We start from the raw sequence: 22,680 nt of genomic DNA, 5'->3' as shown, positions 1-22,680 counted from the left end.
GCTCGAAAGGAAATATCACTTTTACGACTAAATTGAGCGCTCTCTTAACTATAATCTCACAAAAAAACCGTAAAAACTATTATTGCGTTGCTCTGGCAGTGGCGCACGCTGATTTCATCGCCATAGCAGAATGGAGTAATAGTCGGGATAATTGAAAGACCCAGAAGCAAAGCTTGCACAGAGTGGCCATTAAAACCAACATTGACAATAATTATTAGACGCTCTGCAGCCACGTACATTTAGAACAGAACCTTCTTGGTGCCCCCAAGGAGATAATTAAAATTAGTGTTTCTATAGTTTTCTCTCTCTGTATTGTATGGTTCTTCATGTTAAATAGTAATGTTAATTTTTATTTATCATGTTATATTAACTGGATATTGCTTAATTGAAAATTCGGGAAATTCCAACAACATTTTAAGAGAAAATGCAGCATAGTTTTGTAGACTATATAGCTAAATGTCAGTTAGTGGGAGAGAAATGAAAAATTATCGACAATATTCAAATTAAAACTTTGTGTTATGAGGTCGTGTTATAGCTGTATCATTTAACTGGAACACTGGTTGTTGAGTTAACTAATTTTATCGACTAAATCACAAACGGTACCGCATTACTGCAACAGTTGAATTTTCAACTCACGGAAGCTTTCAGGATAATCAAGCTCGATTATTGAATGCTATTTCCTATTGATAACGAATTTCCCAACCATTTGAATGAAGATGTGGACAACCGTTTACAAATTAAATGCTGTTTCCCAGCTACTTTTTTGTATTTTCTACATTTATAAAAGTTATCTGTGGATACTTGCATATGTTTTTTTTATCAGCAACAACAGTTTTAAAAAATCAAATCCCAATAATTAATCATTCCCTTGGGCTACGTTTGCGTTAATCATTCGCGGAGTGCTAGTATAAAATTTGGAAAACGCGGTGGGTGCGTGCAGAGCAGAACGAGTGAGGGAAAAAAGAGCGAGGAGCGGTGATTGTGTCTGCGGTGCGCGAGGACGAGTTGGAGCGCCGGACGCGTTTCGAAAGAAGGGCCGTGTGGGTCGGACTCGGGCACGCGGCGCGCGGCAAGGGGTGACGGCGGCGGCGGCGGCGAGAGTGAGCAGGCGCCGGAGGAGGCAGGCTCGAATGGGTCCGGTCCACAGCGAGCGAGCCTGGCTGGCGAGCAGCAGCAGCGCAGTCAGTGCATTGGCTGCCGCCGTCGGCCGAGGGCCAGACCCGTCGTTCGTGGGCCGCGCCGGACAGCAAGCAGGGCGACCGACTGGGGCCCGCGACATGGCCGCGGCGTGTCGCGCGTGACCCCGCAGTGATGGTGACTTAGGACACACGACAGCAGCAGCAGCAGCAGACCCACGCACGCACACGATTATAGTGTTAACGACCAGCAGCGGCCGCCGCTCCTCTGACGCACTAGACGGCGGCCAGCAACAGCCACCAGCAGGCATGCAGAACCAGACGGCGGCGGCGGCCACGGCGCAGGCCACGCCGGCCACCGGCGTGCAAGCGCCTAAAGGCATCAACGGCGGACGCTTCGACTTCGATGACGGCGGCACCTACTGCGGTGGCTGGGAGGACGGCAAGGCGCACGGCCACGGCGTCTGCACCGGCCCCAAGGGCCAGGGTGCCTACTCCGGCTCCTGGCACTTCGGCTTCGAGGTCTCCGGAGTGTATATGTGGCCCAGGTACGTAAACATATTGATCCGCCGGCCCCCCGCAGCCCCTCTCGACGCGTGTGAGAGTGTGTGCAACCCGCGCTGCACTGCCTGCACACACGCACCTTTTTCCCATCTCTTTCTCTCTGGCTCGCTGCCTCCAGCTGCTCCATCTTTCCGTCCTCCACTGCTTCCCCCCCCCCCCCCTCGCCCCGGTCAGCTGCAACCCGCACTACGCCGCTGCACTTCTGCTCGCAAACTTCCGTCCAAGTGCTAATGAGCGATCGCTGCCTGGAATCGATCTGCCGTGCGCACATTCCTGTTGAGGCGCCAAATGTGACCCACTTACATTCTTCCCGCTCACCGCGTGTTGCGTATCCGAATTTTGATTACGATTTCACCTCGAGCCAATGAGCCACATGTTCATATTTTGTAAACGTAAACACATCGACTCATTTAATTTTTCTCAAAGTCTTGGTACTCCTGTTCATAGCCTTCACCAAAATTTGACCATCAACATCCACCCCAAACAATAAATTTATAGCAGCCAATCAGGAAATACGCGAAGGGCTCTTTTGCTTCAACTGAAAGCTTTTAATATTTGGTAATACCAATCGATGGAAAATCTTTTTTGTGTTCGGTTCATCATTCGAACAATAGGCTCCGGCAGGCATTCCAGAATTATTTCATAAATTTCCAGGCTCAATTCATCTGTACTTCCCTTCTGTTGATGAAGAACCGCAGAGAAGTGATCAAAGAATTATTTTGGATTTCCGTGCGCGGATAATTTGAAGTAAAATTTTTTTGTTCTCAACAAACTATTGCTATTAATTTCTTCAACCCACTTCTGAATTTAAATTGAGTAATTTAATTTCTCTTAGAGCGAGCCTGGGTCAAATCTCGATAGACCGCTAAAACTCAATTTTGTTTACATATATGGACTAGATTTGAGCCAAATGTTGAAGGCGAATACGATTTTTTGCTTTACCAGATGCTCTACACAATCATGTACGCATTGTTTGCACTAATCTCTGTAAAGATAAACAATAATAATCCCTAATATATCTGATATTTAAAATGCAGCTCCTCAATATTAATTTGGTTATATTTTACGCTACAATTGATTGCATTTCAATAAATAATGTAGTGTGCAGAAAAAATGTTAAATATTCAACTGCTGGGTAGAAACAAGTTTAGTCAAGTCTTCAGTTAAAATATTTCGCCCGTTTCCTTGCTCATTGGGCAACACACCCTCGACTTTTTAAACGATTCTCGGTTCGGCTTTGCACTTAGTCGAGCGGAAAAAGCGACGGCAGCGAATTATGTGAACTGAGACGAGGAGCTGTGCTTGCCGTCGGTCGGTCCGGCGCGAGAGCAGCAAAACTCCTCACAGCTCGCGTTTAAAAATACTGACTGACTGAACTGAACGCGGAGAACGAGAGCGCGCGCGGCGGCAAGAAGCAAGCAAGGTGCATGCTTATGCTTCATCGGAACGCGGCGATAATAATTTTCGGCGCGCGCGCCGCAATTTGGCTGCTGAATTTCCAAACAGCCCAGTTATTTGCAGCTGAGAGCAGAGTCGGCGAGAGAGTGAGAAACAGAGTCTCGTGGCGAGCAAAGGGCCATCTGCTCAATGCCTCCGACTAGGGCTGCGCATATACACAGCATAAATTCACACACCAACCTGAACGGCCCGATATGCGGATGTTCCTTTAAATTGTCCAGAAATTCGGTGGAAATTTGAGTATTTGCCGAGGGAAAGGATTTGTTATTGATGTATTCTGGCAAGAACTGGTAATTTGTGTGGATTTTACACCTTCAAATCAAAACAAAAACTTCTTTAAACACGTGGAGAATAGTTAATGATTTTAGATTCAAAATTAAATTTGTTGCGGAACGGCAAGGCATCTATACTCCATCTCATCTCCCCTCATCCAAACGAGCAACAAATTAAAAAAATATCAATTGGAAACAGAGTGGGAAATCAATCTGTTTAGTTTGATTAGAAAACATTTAACTAACAAGAGTTTTTGTTTAAATGTACTAGAGTTATCATTAATACACATATTTTGCAACAAATTTATGAGAAGGATCGGAACGAATACATACTTACCAATTTCCAGGAATACCAAAGAAAGGAAAATAGAAATAAAATCCAAACAATGTAAAGCACTGTAATAATTAATCAATTTCATAGCTTGCCTACATTTGTTAACAATACATACTAAATTGCTAAAAATTACAATGGCTTCACTATCTTGATGTGTCGACACGAAGCTCGCACGTTCCTCGGCTTTCGCCACGCGGTGCAATCCGGCGTATTTCTAAAATCATTTCCTGCCGGCCGAGCTGAGCGTTTGATTAAAATCTGTGTCGTCGGCATGGCAGCTTGGCCTGGCTGCTTCGGCACGGGGCACAGGGCGCTCTAATTAACACGCCCTGCCTCCCTGACGATCCAATGCACACGCATCGATCGGCTACTTTTCCGATTTGCGTGCGTGTGTGCCGCCACTTTCCTACTGTCCGCATTTTTCTTTCTTCGGCTCCACAATGTTTGTTGGCGCTTCTTCTTACTTCATTGTTGGTTGCTGTTTGTGTTCGATATAGCGAAACCAGCACGCTTCAACCTTTTTTTTGCTGCCGAAGCTCTAGCTGAAAAACGACTTGGCATTTATTTCAGAGCTCCCTTCCTCTCTCTTCCAAAAGTTTTGACAGAACTTGTGGAGCGCATTTTCCATATGGCATGTTTTTTTTGTACTTTTTTGCGCGTGTCGTTCCTCGGTGAACGCGTCACATTACATCGTGCGTGGTTTTGAGTAATTGCGGCTGCACGGTGTTTATTTTGGCGTGATAAAATCACCTTCTGTGTCCTGGGACTGGTAATTTTGTATACTGCTGCTGTCCGCCGTTGTCAGCTGAATATGAAATTAACATTAATTCCAGTTACACATTCTTTTTCCCCAACAAAAATTGTTACTACCGCTCGGCATCAAATCTGATATGGAGGAAATTGCTGTATATGATTTCTCTGCATTTTAAGTAACGCCATTTGGTAAATTTGAGTAACTTTATATGCCATGTACACACCAGCGCATAGCATTGTTGAACAATTTCGTCAATGGAAACTGTGTGGGTGCTGTGTAACATATTTCACCACATTGTTACAAATAATTTATGAGCAATTCTTTCACATTATACGTCAAGATATTTGCAATGCTGTGATTATTTCAACGTTTAAGTGAGAATTGCAATTTCATCTCCTCCAACTAGTTCATTGTTTATATTTATAACAAAAATTCCCAGATATAATATTATCCTTATAATTTTACCACAACAATCACTTTTTTCGTTCTTCGCTTGGCAATTAAAAATGTGTTATCTAAACTAGATTTAAATTTTAATATATTTCAGAATTTTCGTGCAAATCTGATGTTTGAAATTGACCCTCTAATGTGCATTGCTAAGAGGTATTCAAAATTCTTGAAAACGGGGGTTTCAGAATTCGCCTTCACACGTGATTGCAAATGTTCAATTTTTTAACAAATAACAAGGGGGAGATGAGTAAGCTGTCGCACAGGACTAGAAATGTGTAGAGTTTTTTACATTTTGAAGAGCACTGACCTTTCCTTGGTTTTGAACGAGTTTTAAAAGCGAAATCTATTAACATTATTAACACCCAAAACAATATTAGTGTTTATCCACTTACTATAATAGATTTAGTTACATATTATTTCATATGATAAAGGCAGAAACCTTTGGCCACTAAAAAAGAAACCGTTTTTACCGATAACGAGGACACGTTTATAAAATATGGTAAAAATATCGCGGGCAATTATTTTTTTGAACTGATTTTTCCTTGATATTCGTTGTCATAAATTTGATTTTTTAGTTAAGCAACAATTTTGAAAGCAGTCCATGTTGGCATGTCACGCCTGCGGTAGCGGCCAGTTAAATGGTGATAACGTCCATCTAGAGGGCATGCGATTTGCGAAAAGAGTGCCATTTCTCAGACTTCAAAGTTGCGGGGGCAGCTAATTAAAATATAAAGCGGAACCGAAGTATGCGGTGGCGGGCGGGCGAGCGGGCGGGCGAGCGGGCGGGCGGACGAAATGTGGCACAATGGCCAAACCAACGGCTCTGTCCGTGGAACTGTCGCGATTACTCCTCTGCGTGTCCACCGTATAAATAAATACGTACACACACGCGAGAGCGAGCGAGCGCGGGTTGTGCGTAAGGCAGCGAGAAAGAGGGAGGGCAGCGCAGAGAAAAGAATAAATGGTGGTAGTGTCGGCGAATGAGTGAGTTAATATACATCAAGAAAGTAGGGCCGATGATGAGTTTTGTTGTAATTTTAGCCAGCATACGAAGGGGCACTGCTCTTCATAGCGGGTGCTCTATTTTCAGGGTTCGAGCCAAACAGCAGCAAGTGTAAAGCCATGCTCATCACTCGCTTCTTTCTCTTGCCTTACTGCTTTCTGGCCGTGCGTCCGACCGACCGACCAACCGTCCGTCCGTTCGTTCGTTCGTTCGTTCGCTCGCCCATCGTCGTGAGCAGCAGCTTCGCCGAGCTATTTTCACGGGTTAGATCATTAAAAGCGCACACGCGGCCTCTCTTTCTCTCCCTCTCCGCGCATTAGACAGAGAAAGAAACTTAACGACCCGATCGCCGCCGCGCTGCCTTTATTTTTTGGATCGCGCGCACAATGAAATAATTAAATTGGCTCCTGCACGTCCGCGGTGCCTCTGTCTCCCTCGGGCGCACCGGAGAAGAGATGCGCCAACTCGTCGATTGGGGCTAAATGAAAAATAAGACCCTCTTGTTGCCGGCCTCGGACATGGCAATCGAATACGAGTGAATCACCCGCTGCGACGGTTTTAAAATGGTGAATGAGTAAACAATGGCATGTATGGGGCAAAATAGCTCTGCAGAACCTTAATAATAAAGATCAAATTTGAAACTAAACAACTAAATTGCTGTGCTTTCGCGCGCAATTCTGACTTGGCTGAAAACCTAGATTTGTAATAACCCTTTCTTGAACATTAAGCCCAACATGAAGGAAATTAATAAAGATTAATTTGACAGCCAAGCATTTCATTACTGCTACGTTTCTGTTTAAGCTATTGTAATAACAATAATTAAAAAGATGCATCGCCTCAGTTTGCAAAAATAAACGCACAGCTAATCTTTCCTTACAGTCAATTTGCACAAAGACCTTTTGGAAAACGAACCCATCAATATGCATGTTTTTATTCTGTATTCTTAGATAAAAGGAATGTTTTAGAATACAAAGTAGGTCTTAGAGTAAAACTAAAATTCGAAGTGCTGGAAGCAACATTGTTTGGTTGTCCTTCACTTAATGCGAGTTTGTGCTAAATTTAAATTATTTGTAATTTTGATGCAACGCTTGTATTTATGTGAACTCGTATATTGTTTGAAATTTTGTGGTTCCCATTGGGAGAGAATGCCCGGGATGTCCTCTTCAACTCTTTTCTCATGTGTCGTCGGTTGCACACCTCTCACTAAGGTCATGCCGTCCGCACTTTTCCGCGCTAATTATGTTCAGACGTGGTTTCCCGCTTAATTAGTGCCGCAGTCTAATTGTTCACTGAATTGTGGCAGAGCACATAAACGACGATGATCCTACACGGGCCGTAAAACTTTCTCGCTGCCAAACTTGTTGCGATCCGCCGCCCGAATAAATAGAAAGGGAGGCGACTCAATTCCCCCTGTGTTAGGAGAGCAATCCGGTGTTCTTGCAAACCGTTTTATCGAACGCCTTTATGTTGTTTTCATCAAACTAAGACGCTTTACTCGAAGGCATTTTTTGTTGTATCGAAGATAGGAAATTTAGAAGAAAAGGAAATTATTTATTAAGCTATATCGACTTTGTGTTGGGCCAATTATTTTACGCTCGCATGCACAAAGAACGCACGAGCTTTCAGATTGCAGACATTTTGAGGCTATTTTCCCGGCTGGGGAGTTTTTGTATTTTCAAACGAAACTGATACTTTTATAGTTCTTTTATGGCATAAAACTGGAATATAAATCATAAATGAATATACAATATCTATCCCAATGCAATTTACTTCATCAAAAAAGGAAAATGAAAAGTGATTTTATTTGATTCGGTGGATAGAATTATAATTTTCAGAAAAATCGTAGAGTCAAATAAAATGTCACTAGTAGAACTCAAATATCTCGCTCATTCTTTAGATTTAAATTTTTTAAGAATTGTTGATGGTGTGACTGAGTCAGAAATAATTGTGCAGTCCAATGGAGTACGTCAGGGTGGTTGCTTATCTCCTTTTCTTTTTAATCTTGCAATCAATGATTTTAATGAGGTAATTAATCATATTCCTGGACTTAAAGCTATTTTATTTGCGGATGATATTGTGCTGACTAGTGAGACACTGAGTGATTTGTGCATTGAATGTGTGGCTGTAAAGGAATACTTACAAAGTAGAAGTCTTCAGTTGAACTTCATTCAAAAGTGATTTTATTAGAAATAAAATGGAATACACATATGCATATTTTATCTTATCTTTGCAATGGGTTGTAGGTCTTTTTAACATTTAAAAGAAAACCTTAACTTGTCATTTTATTCGCCCATGCAGCAAAAAGTCAATTTTGGCACGCATTATTTTTATTACACTCGGGTTCCGTACAATGTGCCTTAACCTTTTTCCAACTTTACTGCGATCTGGGCTCCGCATGCTTTTGGTCTCAAACAAAAATGAGCTTTTCGGGGGATAATTTGTTTTTACAACGCTTCCAAATCCCACTCTCACTCAATCATTTTACCATGCAGACTCAGCAGCGTTATGCATATGTTTTATCACACTTGTACACATGATCTGAATTTCAATCAGTAATCACCAGTAGTTCAGACCCCATTTGAATGTAAATACGACACATTGTAAATTTAGAAGGACAAGTTTCAATGCTCAGAAGGCATCGATATTCGGCGTGCTGCTATTGTAATAGTATAATTACTATCATGCGCATTTCAAAGGGCCATACTGGCCATATAGTTTAATATAAAATCTCTGATGATTCACTTAATCTCTATTTTTTCAGTGTTTAATTTTGAATCACTTCGAATAGTTTTCGCGGATTAAGACGAGTTCAGAATGTTTTGTCAAAACTGAGTACTTGCGCACAAAGTCTTGAATCGAGCAGGTGCTAGGCCACTTTTTCCAAGTGTGTCTTGTTAGCAAAAAGGCTCCAATCCAATTTTTGTACGACCATACACAGCAGAGTTGTCAACAAACTCTTAGAGTCAGTTTAGCCATGAATTTTCTTTTGTTCATTTGATCAAGGTTTGAATATTCAAAAACGGAAACATGTAAATGTAAAATGAGCGATGTGTTTAAATAGATGTACCATATTTAATTTATTTTTCAGATTTAACAGCATTAAACTCATTGCTTGTTTTTGTTTCAGCGGCAGCACATTCGAAGGCCAATGGCAGAACGGCAAACGACACGGTTTGGGAGTAGAGACTCGGGGGCGGTGGTTGTACCGGGGCGAGTGGACGCAGGGCTTCAAGGGTCGCTACGGTGTGCGGCAGTCGGCCACTTCGAACGCCAAATATGAGGGCACCTGGGCCAATGGACTGCAGGACGGCTATGGCTCAGAGACCTACGCGGACGGTGGTGAGTACCTTTTACCTTTCCAAAACATTTTCAATCTGGCCTGTTGTGTGTAATAAGAATACGAGTATTTACACTGTCTGGCTCAATTTCTTTCTCAACTGTGGCAACTGGATCTTTAATTAAAAACTATACTATAGTTGATAGTTAAATATCATGCGAAATCTTAATTAATGAACGAGAATCTTATTGGGATGAAGACGAATCAATATTAATATGAACAGCTCAAACACAACTGGAGAGCATCATCAAGGAATTGCATACCTCACAAACATGTAGGACGGTGTATTCTTTCTGCAGTTTGAAAATTATTTGAAAATACTTCGGAAAATACAAATAATGAAACTTAAACATCAAGCACAAAAGAAAGCCTAAAATTATCAAATTAATGGAAGTGTCAGCATAAATAGAGGTTCTTAAAAATTATTGCTAATTTAAAAAAATTGACTCTTAAATTCATGAATTAAAAAATTATGGTTGAAAATAAAATCTTTTTGGCAATTAAAAAATATAGTTCTTGGAAGAAACTTGCTGTTAAATTCTGAGCACTGGGATATAAAAAGGAGCAGCTATATGTTCTCATTATCAGCATCGATTGCTTGGAATGAATCCACGCATATTAAACGGCCAGTGGAAAAGAAGACGCGGCTTTTTTCCTATCGTAGTATGTGCACTTCGAAGTAACTTTGCCAAACTATCAAGTACACAAATCCAAAAAAATCATATATATCTGTAAATATCTATATTTGCTGGTGACACGCACATCAGAGACGTTTTTGAATCATTTTGTCGGAGAAATGTATTCGGTTTTACTGTGCTAACAGCAATCACCTGGTCCAATGCCATTGCAACGAAAGAGCAGTGGAATTTGCAACAGCCTTGACATTTCACTTATGTGCAAGGTTTGTGGCAAAAAGAAGGCTCCTATTTCAAAAAGCGCAGCGCCGCGAGAGAGTATTATTCATGCTCATGAGATGAGTCAGTGGGCCGAGCGCGAAATACACCACAAAGCTGCCAAGGTTGATTGGCGAATGTAAATTTCGCTCGCTCACTCTCTCCCATTATTTCCCGAAGCTGCTAAATGCTGGACGCGTGACACCACCGCGGAAACTCTCTTTGTGCCACGGTGGCGCAGCAGAACAAATATCCGCACTTTGCTTTCGCAAACTCCGCCCTTTGCCCTTTCGATAAGAGGGGAGAGCTCAATTTTGTCCTAAAATCTATATTTCGTAAGAATAGTTTGTTTTTAAAAGAGATGTTCCTTAATATTTGTTAAAATTTAAAAGAAAATGGTTTTGCTGTTATTGGTTCAAATTGATTGCGTTGAAATTCATTGCAATAAGAATGCCTTTTAAAATGATAGCATTACTATTTTAAATAGCACATCAATACAATGTTATTTGGTAAATTATGTGGCGATTTGCTCAAAAATTTAAACTCTAAAAATAGGGTTTAAATCGTGGATTTAATGAAAAAAAAAATATTTTATGCAGCTGAAGATATGAGGCTCTTACTAAATTGTTAAATTTACACTCTTTTGTATATTTCTAGGAGCCTAATCTACAATCAGAGTTTGAAAATGTCCGTTCAACTTTGATACTAAATTACTTTTTTTAAATCACCATTTTATTTGAAGCTGTATCTGCGCTTGGAGAGATAACGGGGTATATTGTGTGAATAGTGGCTGGAGTTTCGGAAGTTTTTGTGGGGCAACCATCTGTGCACGCTTAAGTTGTTGCGCCATCGTGGCAGGTGCATGGATAGACGCTGATTCCCACTTTCGTTGTTTCTCGCGTGTGCCGCTCTGCGCCAAAAGCCAAAAGCGCAAGAAGCAATTGTGCGCGAATCTCAACCACTTTCGGCAGTTTGCTGGCTGCTCGCCGCGTTGCCCAGGCCGAAATGCGGAAGGAAGAAAGATGGTGCGAGAGAGAGAGAGAGAGAGAGAGAGAGAGAGAGAGAGAGAGAGAGAGAGAGTCCATTTGCAGAATTAAAACGAACGGGTGCGCTGTTCTTTTCATCGTTCTCTTTGATGTTGTTTGTATTCGCTCCTTTCCGCGAGAATAAATTTCAAGGAGATTATTTTTAGTTACTGCCTATTCCGCTTTGCCAATTTTTCGATAAGGAATTGAACTTTTCCGTGTCGTCATTTTAAGACCAGCTAGTTAATTAATCATAGGAGTTTCCTGCAAAGCTAAAATTAACCATTTCAAATCAATATTATTTCTTAGGCAAGGCAAAGTGGTGCCCACCAATAATAGAAGTACATGATTTAGAGCCATTGTTGATTTTGCAATACAACTGTATAGTATTAAAATTATTATAAACTTTTGCTATTACCTATTATCCCTATTCAAAATGCAATTTGTCGGATTCTCTGCCAACCGAGATTTTAGTTTTTTCAGAGTCCACTTTAGAAAATCAATTGAACTGTAAAAAACCCAGTCGAAAAACTTTCTAAAAAATGAGACAAGGTATTTTATTCCGGTATACCAAATCTCATCGATCAGATAGCTGTTTGGCATGTCTTATCTCTAGACTTCGAATTAAAAAAATATAGCCTTTTGCTATTGCCAAGATTCGAACTTTGATTTGCGATTTGCGTTATGTCTGATACGATGTGCAACAGCAATTGCTATATGGTTTTAAAATGAGCATATTAAAATCTTACCAAAAATTAAATTTTGCCAACTCTGTTCCATGCCAAAATTCATTTTCTTTTCTTCCCGTGGTGAGCAAGATAAATTGGTTGTTAGCTGGAAAAATTAGCGAGCGTTGGGAGGGCGGCCTGCGGCGGCAATCGCAGCTAGCAACAGAATGCAGTGCGACGACGATATGTGGCCCTGATGTATTACAATATTTTTATTGATTAACAGCAGCTGCTGGTGGTGTTGGTGCCCGCGAATGGGGTGAGAGAGCGCGACCCACCGCCGCATGTGCAGACAACCCGCCGTGCACTCTCTCCTTTTCGTGGTCAAAACAAAAGCCTCGATTTTTTTCTGAACGAAGAAGAGAGGAGAGCAAACTTTTTGAATAGAATCCGCTTCGAGTACTCTCCAGAAAATATAATGACTTGTTGAAAGACGCCTGGCGATGATAACGCGAACATACGCCCATTTTCTGGTTGATTTACAAAGTTGTTTGTTGCCGAGAGAAATATGAAGATTAGCGTTCTTTCTCGATGTTGCTATGCTTGAGCTTTCTAAAAATTGGAATCACTCTCAGGCTATCATTTTTAAAGACTTTTGAAACAATTTTACCTTTTGCTTCATTTGATTATTTGGACATCAAAAGAGGACCTACCTGTTTTGTTTAAAAAGAGTTTTTTCAGTCACTCTTAATTTTCGTCGGCCACGATGTCTATTAAGAACAGTGAAATATAACCCTTGAAGGAAATTTCATGCTGTAAACAAAATTTCCGCAGCAATATGCTTTTTCACAATAATTATTAAAAATATGTATTTTTAAAATGGTCATTCTCAATACTGTCATTCAAAGGAACAAAAAAAGACTTGAAAGTTTGTGCTCAATTTTGAATTTTCTTAAAACATGTTTTGTCTTAGTTGTGTCGATTTATCTTGGAAAATTTGCGATGGTTAAAAAAATTGTGATTTAAAAATTAGCTCACTTTAATTATAGATATTAAAACAGTAAAATAATTTTAATAATGGTCATGCAATCTAGAAAATCAAATTGATTGTCAGAGAGGTAAAATTTATCATATCTCTTCTGCTCATTCAAAGTATTATCAAAAGAGTGGAGGGTTGATTACTTGCCAACTGCTCTGTCAGAGCAATTCGATTCCATACATATAAATTTGTATTGATAGGTATCCGATTCGCAGCAGCTGCGATATGATTCAATTAATGACGGGCTGGCGACGAGGGTGGCGGGCGAAAATCGATTGCAAAAGCTTTGATACAGCTCAGACAGAGAATCTACAGTTTTTAAAGCTGGGGAACTCGCAAATTGATCAGATAAGCCTTTTACCGTCCCGACGGCTGTGCGCGCATCAGGAGAAATGCACGTTGGCGAAAGCAAGTTTTAACTAGAAGAAATCCTTTGAGATACTCACACTCGAAAGGAGATGTGCACGTCCTTATGAATAAAGCCAAGTTTGAAAAGGTAAAAGCATGCATGGGCTGACGGGAAAGGAATACGAAAGCGGCCGAACGTTTTTGTTTCGATTTTTACACGCTCAATAGGCACCAGTTGAAATAAATAACTGAAGAAAAGGTATTGCGAATGCAGTTCAAACGTTTTTGGCAGTGAGAAGTTCAGTATATCTTTTGAAATACTTCAGAATTTTCAACAGCGATAGACTTGCATAAATAACCAATTATTTGGCATAAAACGGCATAAAATAAATTGAACAACGCTTGCAACAACAATCATTTGAGTACTTTAAGATTTTGCGTTTTGAATGAACCAAAAACAACTCGATGAATTTTAAAAATAATGTATTATCTTTGCAAGTGCGTAAAATACGTCAAAACAATTTTAATCTCAATTTACCAGAAAACACAAGGATCGAATGTTTCGGATATTTCCTCCCATTCAAAAGCTTGACATGAAAATCGCTGTTGAGTACGTGTTTTCAAATATCTATCTATTACATAAATGTTGAGTTTTGCAAGACTAAAAGATTTACATTGGACACTCTAATAAATGGTAGACAATTTAATTAATTTAAAAAAATACCCACTCATCCCACTCACAAAGACCAGTCTTAAAAGTAAATTGTAACCAAGCAATATTGGAATCGCCAATCCTTCCACTACATAGAAATGTGAATTGAAAAACTAAATCGCTCTAATTCTGCAACTTTTTCTACTTTTTGCGAATTTTTCATTTTAAGGAAGCGCGAAAATTGGATTCGAGCGCGTAGAATTAAAACATGTACCACCAAGTAGTAGCAGTTCTGATTCATAAAAATTCATGACATTGAATCTAAAGCTTGTTTTGATGGAAATTTTCGGACCAAGTTTCATTTATTGTTGGAGTGGGATCCTTTCCAGCCGATCTGCATGTTTACTCTCTATAACGGGCGCAAGGCAAACAGAAATCATGGCGCTGGCGAGGAAGCCCACACCACCGCCATTTGAATATGAAATTTTGAGTAAGGTCGCTCCATAAAAGCGGTTTGCGCCAAACACTCCACAAACTCAATCTTTTGTGTAAATGCAAGCTGGCTTGCCTCTGCGGGTCAAAACTGCACAAAACAATCCTATAGGGCTGCCAAGCTTCTATTCTTTGTCTACGCTGAAAATTAATTATATCCAAGGAGGCCAAAAAATATCATTCTTGGGATGAATGGATATAATCTACGAAGGTCAAAATTTTAAAGACCTAGTTAAGAAATAATTTCTTTCTCTTTACCTATTTTAATAAAAAACCACCTCAACGGTATTTTTCTAAAGAAGTTACCGGGGAAGTATCGTATGCAGAAACTTGTTTTGATAGTGTCAAAAGTTCGCCATGGCTCATCTTTGGCTGATGGTCATCCCTCTGGACCTTAGGAAGCACAGGAAGCACACAAGTAATTAAAATTACACGACTCCGCCTTGTTTATTAGTAGCCAAGTTGGGGGACATCGTCTGGGACAGCGAAGCTCTGCCAGACGAAGGATAGATTACGATTGAAGGAAACAAAAGGATATTTTATATCACTAAATGACCATACTACGAGTGCTTCCCGAAAAAAAAACATGAAAAAAGATCATTGCTAGAGCGAGGACACAGAATTGTCAGCATCGTCTGAGAAATAGATGCCAAACGTTTGCTATTAGATTCTAGAGGTTAAAACTTTGGACTCTGTCTTGACCAGTTTTGTCTGACTCTGGACAATTGGTAAACCGCGGTAACAGAACAAGTGGCAACCCTATGCGTAGCGGCGTATTATGCGTGCGCGCGTGTGTTATTATGCTTGGCCTGTTGCCGCCATGTACTATATTAACTGGCTAACCAAAAATCTGTCATACTGGGGACAGCATCGCGAGAGACTCGCAGCACAAAACCTTGAGCGCCGACTTCATTTTGGCAGCCTTCGCCGCGGCCGGCCAGCCACGCTGCCAGCTCGCACAAAGCCCATTTGTTGGCGGCGACGAGGGGGAGGCCGCCGCCCCCTCCTAGCTACCCCCGGCGCCCCCGGTTGTTTTTCGGTCAAGTCGGTCGCCCTCCCGCGCCATCGTTCTCTTTTTTGATCGGTGGGACACTTGTTGTGTGTTTTTATCTGACGAGATTGCCGCCGTCGCCCCTGATGCTGCTGACGGAGCATTTTTGTTGTAGAGTTTCGATACACAAGCGCTGACCCAAAGCAACAGCCAATCTGATTAAAAAAATATAGATATCCGTTCTGACGTTACTATTTTTAGGTCAGTGTTTTGTCTATAAATCTAGAGGTTACTTTGGAAATGTATCCATACTTTGGATTTGGTTTGCAGTAGTGGCAGTCCCGATACTTGCAACAAATACTGTATTTCGTAATTGAAGCTGCTACTTACAATTAATTGATATTCGTTTAAGTGAACTATTGTGTTTGTTAAGTGAGGAAAGATGGAAGAAGTGAAGCAATATGTGTCGTAGCGTATTTCTTCACTTAACGCATTAAATCATTTTAATTGAAATACTTAAAAATAGTTTCAACTGATGCAGTCACGCGGACGAGATTTATTTAATCCAATGCCACTGTTGGGGCACGTTCTTTTAACGATTTATAGCAAAATTAATGAATCTATATTTTACAAACATAATTCATTTTTTTCGGCGGAGAGTATAAAAAATCATTGACCTAACACAGTTCAAGTGTTGAACGCTCTTGATCATAATTTATCATCTACTGTACTTGCGAATGTCATAAGAATTCATATTTTAATATTTGGACCAAAATTAATCGCATTTTCGAGAGTGGACATATTTACGCAAATGTCGAACGGACGCGGCGGAGAAGTACGCATGCAGGGAATATTGATGTGGTTTGCGCAACGCGACTGCAACATTGCACTACAAACTGCGCGAAAAACTGGCATGCGGCCCAAAACCACCAAAGCAAGCGCTCGAGGCAAATCCGAAAAGGCTCTGTTCAAGCGAGTGGCGAATCGAACGCACTTTTTGTGCCTGTAACAGCTTTTGAACTTTGAGCAGCTCCGGCCAATTTTCACGTCGCCCTGGAATTCGGCGCGCTCGAAATAATTGGCCCGCAAGTCGGTCAATAGGGAGAACCAGACACACACAATGTGCTCGCAGCAAACTACTCTATGTAGGCTAGCCCGATTTGACACACAAGCCTCTCGGTGCAACTAGAATTGGGTTTGTAATTTTAGACACACCTCTGCTGGAATCTGGTGGTTCTAAATTTTTAAATGAAAGTGTTTCTTTCACTTATAGCTATCGAATTTACTTGGCAACTATATTTTCATACTACTTTTTCCAAGAAGGAGCTTGTTTCTAGGGCTCAAAATTTTAAATTTTATAAAATCAACTTCATGTGTATATCATTCTTTTTTCTCTGCAATATGAATTTTTGTTGACAATTAAATAAAATATCAATATGGATACAATTAAAAAACCATAACCATGCACATCATAGGAAATCACGAAATATTGAAAAATTAATTAATCATAGATTCCAAGATAAGATCCAAAAAAAGAGTTATGGGAACGCCAAAAGCAAACAGCTATGCTACAAAATAATGAAAATATGCTGGTTTTTCAATAATTTGAAACCAATTCAAGATATAGTGCTTAAGCTCACATCAATATTAATTTGTATTTTTTTTAGCTTTTATGCGACGCAAACGAAGCAAACGCACAGCGAAGAATAACAACTACACGAGGACATTAATTTTTACAAGCAAAAATCTTCTATTATTTCTACTCCCTCTTTCACAGACCTATATATTCATTACAAACCTACAGCCTAAGTATGCGTAAACAAATCAGAATATTGCTGAAAACCTCAAAAGTGTTACATAGACAATATCATATTCTACATGTATTATTTGTGCAAAATTTGTTGGTTTCGCTTTGAGTTTGTGTGTAAAAATATTTTATCGAGTGACTGCAACCTTCAGATCAACCAATTCAACTTATTTAAATATAAGTTAGCCACAAAATTTCAAGATTGAGGATAAAATGCACTTAAAAAATCCCATTTAAATTGAAATTTCAATATTTGTTTCATTTAAAGATGAACAAACATGTTATCCGAATATCAAACCACATTCTTATTTTTATTGTTTAATTGGTAATGAGCGCTTAAATTAAATATAGCTCGATTATTTCATTTTAGTAAATAACTACAGAGACCGTCATAGAGTTAAATTTAGGAACTATTTTACAGCTTCATGGAATGCACATAAATTTAAGAAAACGAACTTAATGGTTAGAGCGAGTAGTGTGACTTTATTAGTTGCAATTAGATGTGGTTGAGATATGCAAAATGTCATTTATAATTAAGTTGTTCAACGTTTCGTAGCCTACATACTGCGGTTCTCGAATTCACATCTTGATTTTTTTTTTAATTTTACCGTGCATGTCTAAAGAACATTTTTATAGTTTCAGCTCGTAAGTCTAAGCTAAAACCCCGCTTAAAAGTAAATTTTATAGGCGTCAATTTCAACAAGATTTGTTCTAAAATGGCTAATCCCGAATGCTTTGGCAACAATCGAGCAGAATGTACGAGATACAGCGTTGATATTTTGGAAGCACAGTTCCAGTAGCGTCTACGGATGTCCACCCTCAAGTCGCGAAGCGATTGACGTCACGCTCACCCATGTGCTTTGCGCCGGGGTGCTTTCCGTGCCAAGGCCGGCCCGCAACTAACCCCTTATTACTCTTATTGCCACTTACGCTAATGCTGTTTGCGCACACTTTTTGCCACCGTCGCTGCTTCTCGCGCTTTCCCTCCAGCTAGTTGCATTCACCCCGTCGCCGCCGCGACTAATCAAACAAAAGGAACGAGAGTGACGCACGCTGGCGCAACCGAATCAAGCTCACTCTTACTTGCCACATTGTCACTTTCCCGATTTGAACTTTCCTTAAGCCGTGCAATCGGTGCTGGGTGCTCCATCACTTACCCATCAATCTTGGTCGAGTGTCACATGTCGCAGCAGTGAGCACAGTGATGGGAGAAAAATCAAACAAGATATACACGACATAAAAATTTGTATGACAGCATCCTTGGTGATGATTTTCGTCATTCTGTGTTTTTTTATTCTATTTTTTTTTTTTTTTTGCTCTTTTTATCCTTGTCCGTCCGAGGACCGGGAAGGGCGCGCACTGCACTAGCACGAATGCTGAAACCCGGGTCCCAATAACACCGCGAACGGATAACATGGGCGCACCAGGCCGCACAGGGACCCAGCCCACTGAAGGGCCACTTGCCTCTGCACCGAGGACTGCATTGAAACGCTAGACAATTGTCCCGTGAAGCCAAATCACGCATGCTGGAAAGGTGCAAACCAGCAAGTAGCGAGTCGGCGCCGGTGCGCCTCCCAGCCCGTCGAGCAATTTGAGCAATTCGAGTCACTAAACTAACTATTTGACTAGCAGATAATCAAGGCGTGACGAAAAAATTGCCAATTACTTGTTGCAGTTTTAAAAATAAGCATGATTGTCAAAAATTATTAAAATAAACGCATCGCGTAGCCATTGGCCTCAATTAACTCGTGAGCGTTAAGTAACACGGCGAATAACACAGCCTTTAAGCTGCCTTTTTATGTGTGCGCTGGTGCGTTAGATAAAAATTGATATTGCTGCAGTCAATTTGGCGCGGATGAGTCCAAATATTTGCGCCCGTTTTCCACTCGCCTGCCGTTCTCGCTCCTTTCCTCCTTCTTTTGTGATCGCCAGCACCAACGGTTATAATAATAAATCGCACGCCGTTGCCGCCGCTCTAGTCAGTCAGTCAGTGGGAAGTGTGGGTTAAAAATAATTGCTTTGGAGTCACTTTCTAATAACATTCCGGCGCGGCTTGCAAGCATTTTAATCTTTCCACTCGCCGCAGCCTTTATTCTCCTTTCCGACTTTATGGGTTTCACACTCACAATGCCATCCTGACTCGTTTGTTGCTGCTCCAGAATTTTTATTCGCATGTGAATCACGCCGCGAGCCGCGAGCGCGTTTATTCAAAACGCTGGCGACTCGACCCGGCCGCGTGTGTAAATATTGCGTCACGCGAGTGTTTCGGGAAGGACTGCTGCATCACGCCCAGACTGACGATATTTAATAGGAGGAAATGCCTTGTATGTCATCCTCTCATCTGGACACAAGGAAATGAACTGTCCGTATATTTGCCATGAATCACAAGGCAAAATAAAAAGATCTGCAGAATAAAATGAAAATAATCATTGTCAGCATGTTAACTCGCTTTTGTTCTTGAATTAATTCTGTTTAGATTTTTATGGATATAGTTAACTCTGCAACGTTAACCAGTATAATGAAAATACTGATAGCTCACTTAGACGATCTGAGTAATTTGAGCCATATTTTTTGTTTTGTTTGATCTCTTATCGAAAACAATGTATATTTATAATAAATATCAGAAAGTGATTTCCTTAGAAGAAAATTTTCGTTGAAACCATAGTGATTTGCACTAACTGATTTAACATAACCAATCACAACCATATATTATCATAGAAGGAGTTTGGTAAAGTTTTGAAACAATATAGAACTCCCGTCCGTTGGAAGTCGGAACTTCTATTGAAAGTAAAGTTTTTCAATAAATCTGGTCAAATAATTTGAAATTGATACCAGTATTTTTATAGCTTTCGCCCTCTTATCGCAAACCTATTAGTTGCACAATATTTAATACTTTAACTGAACATCCCATTAAAATGAAAAGACAAAGTTAAATATACGGAAAAACTATTCAATATTTTCTAATACTCAAAGTATGGATACAAACTTTGGAAGTATTCCAGCCGACAAATGGAAGGTTTACTGAACCCTAATATACGTCGTTAATGGCTTTCAACGCTGTAGTGACTCTCTTTTAAGTTGCTGCATTTTATGAAGTTGGGTTAATTTCGTCCGTTTCATTGGCATTTCGACAATCATCTTACTTTTACAACGTTCATTGATGGTTATGTATCCCGGAGATGGATATATTATAAGTTTTTGGTGCAATTCAAGAACTATTTCTAGCCGTTTTACTTCACTTTTCCAACAGTGTCCAGTAACATGCATGTTCTTTTATTTATCCTTCAAAACTATTTGCAGGGATGGATGATCAAAACTAGACGATGATTTGATGCACATATATATTGGTGACTTATAAACTTTAGTCAAGATTTTATACGGCTTGAGGTGAAAATATTGCAGCTTGAAGCTCCTGAATATCAGTCTTTCAATATTAGTAAACGTTCCTAAAGGAAGTAGATTGATAAATTTTGTTTGCTGTTGCCAACAACACACATGAACTTGTGTTGGATGCAGAGAGCAACTAACGTCTAATTTGATTTATCATTTTGATAATTATTAATATTAAACGGATTTTTCCCACTATTCAAATTTTTTCTTCGCCGTAGACATGGGGATGCAAGCCCTTTCGAAACACAAGAGATGGATCGAGAGAAAGGGTCTGGAGCAGCGGGAGTGGAAAACCGGCATTTATTAACAAGCAGTTTGGTCAGCGCGAGCGCGGAGCGCGCGAGAGAGAGTATTGAGAGGGTATAGGAGGGCTGCTGGTGTATTGGTTAGAGTCAGTTGGTGCTAGGCCCCAGAAATACCTCGCTATTTTGAGCTGAGGTGTAACGGTAGCCGCGAGAGAGAGGCAGCGCGACACACAGGCAATGCTTTTAATACCGCCTCGCGCGCTCTATCTCGTCGTCGGCCTCTCGCGCTTTGCATTTTCGCTGCCTGCCCGCTCGGCGGGTTGCATTTATTTCGCACCCTTTCCATCGCGCCCGGCTAATTATACGGCGTTGCTTTGCCACCGACCACCGAAAGGTCGCCGATTTGTAGCAATTGTCCCGCCCGCCCGCCCGCCCGTCCGCCCCAAGCCGACAAGAGGCGAACCGCAATTCACTATTTTTAACAGGCGAACGCACTAAAAGAGCGGATTGTGCTAATTAATCGGCTAAAAATGGCAGCGTGCATCGTAATTATTGTCCGTTTGACGGGCAGTCGTGCCGTCTGCCGCGTCCTGCTCACGTCGCACCGCCACCACCTCTGAGGCCAATAACATGTGACAATCAACGGTGAATGATTTAGTTTTTGAGAGAAAACGACTGCTTCGCCGCGTTCGGCTCTTGAAGTTGATATTGCTCATTGAAAATTTCTGAAATTGTGTTAATTGCTTATAATTAATAAAGAACAACCAGATAAATTTAAATTAATATATTCTCATTTAAAACTCTTTTAAATCGTGCATGGCTCAATTCCAACCATTTTTAATTTAAATTTTATTCAATTTGAATTTAGTTTTTATGTGCGAGATTTATATTGCAGCTCATTCAAGTGCTCACAATATTCTTTAATTTCTATCCTTCTTTACAGTGCTTCATTATGTGAACAAAAACTTTTGTCTAATGTTTGTGATGATTTAAACATGCACTATACATAGAGGTTATATTAAAACTGTGCTTTATACTAACCACTTTTAAAATTGATACAGATAAACGTTCAAAAGAAGATAAATACACAACGGTTTCATAATTATTTGTATAAAAGTAATATCATCAGAACACAGAGAAAATATTTCTGAAACATTTTAATTAAAATTTTGAATAGAAATCTCTGTTAAACCCTCTATGTGACGAGTGAGCGTTCATGCAATGCGAATAAATAAATTGAAATGTTTATCAGCAATCACTGCCTTTGAAAATTTTTCATTACTCTCAATTTTACTGCACTGAACTCTTTGCTTGCTCATGCTTCAAAAGAAGAGCATGAAATTCGGCAAAGAAATACAAATAAAAAATCCTGACAGTGATTAATGGTCATATAACGAAGAGGTGTAGTTAATAGAGATTCATGTGAACACTTGATTAATCTTCTTTCTCTCGCGCTACTAAAAGCACTGCTTATAGCTGCTGGATTTCATTTAAAAAAGGAATCGTAAATTACCTATTTTTACTTTACAAACATTTTTTAAATCAAAGGAATAATTTTATTTCCAAAATACAGATTTTACTTTTTGAAAGCTTCAATGCAAAATCGTCTCCGTTTTTTCAATCTCAGCTCAATGAACTCGGGGAAATTCGATTATCTGATCGCTATTTCAATGAAATCCAAACATGCGTCCAACTGACGTCAGAGGAGCAACAACTCCATTCTACGTCGGAGGTGCAGTCCGCGACGGCGGGCTTTAAAAGGGGCGGTCTCATTGTTGCCAAAATATGCAGACAACAATGAGTTGGCGTGCGAATGACGTCA

At 40.3% G+C, this 22,680-nt stretch overlaps 1 protein-coding gene across 3 annotated transcripts in view; it reads left to right on the top strand.

Annotated features, from left to right (window-relative positions):
• Nucleotides 1-1,128: 1,128 nt before the first annotated feature.
• Nucleotides 1,129-22,680, top strand: part of jp (junctophilin) — a 74,403-nt gene continuing 52,851 nt past the window's right edge. Inside the window, exons 1-2 of one of the 3 annotated variants that reach the window (XM_065476357.1) lie at nucleotides 1,129-1,684; nucleotides 9,099-9,310. In XM_065476357.1, coding sequence (XP_065332429.1) covers nucleotides 1,446-1,684; nucleotides 9,099-9,310 — 451 coding nt within the window. In that variant the 5' untranslated portion in view covers nucleotides 1,129-1,445. The remainder of the gene's footprint in view (nucleotides 1,685-9,098; nucleotides 9,311-22,680) is intronic. The other 2 variants (XM_065476355.1, XM_065476354.1) reach the window with 2 other exon arrangements.

The sequence above is a fragment of the Cloeon dipterum genome, chromosome 1, assembly GCF_949628265.1.
Source record: "Cloeon dipterum chromosome 1, ieCloDipt1.1, whole genome shotgun sequence".
Lineage (NCBI taxonomy): Eukaryota > Metazoa > Arthropoda > Insecta > Ephemeroptera > Baetidae > Cloeon > Cloeon dipterum.
This window is presented reverse-complemented; position numbering and strand designations above follow the sequence as displayed.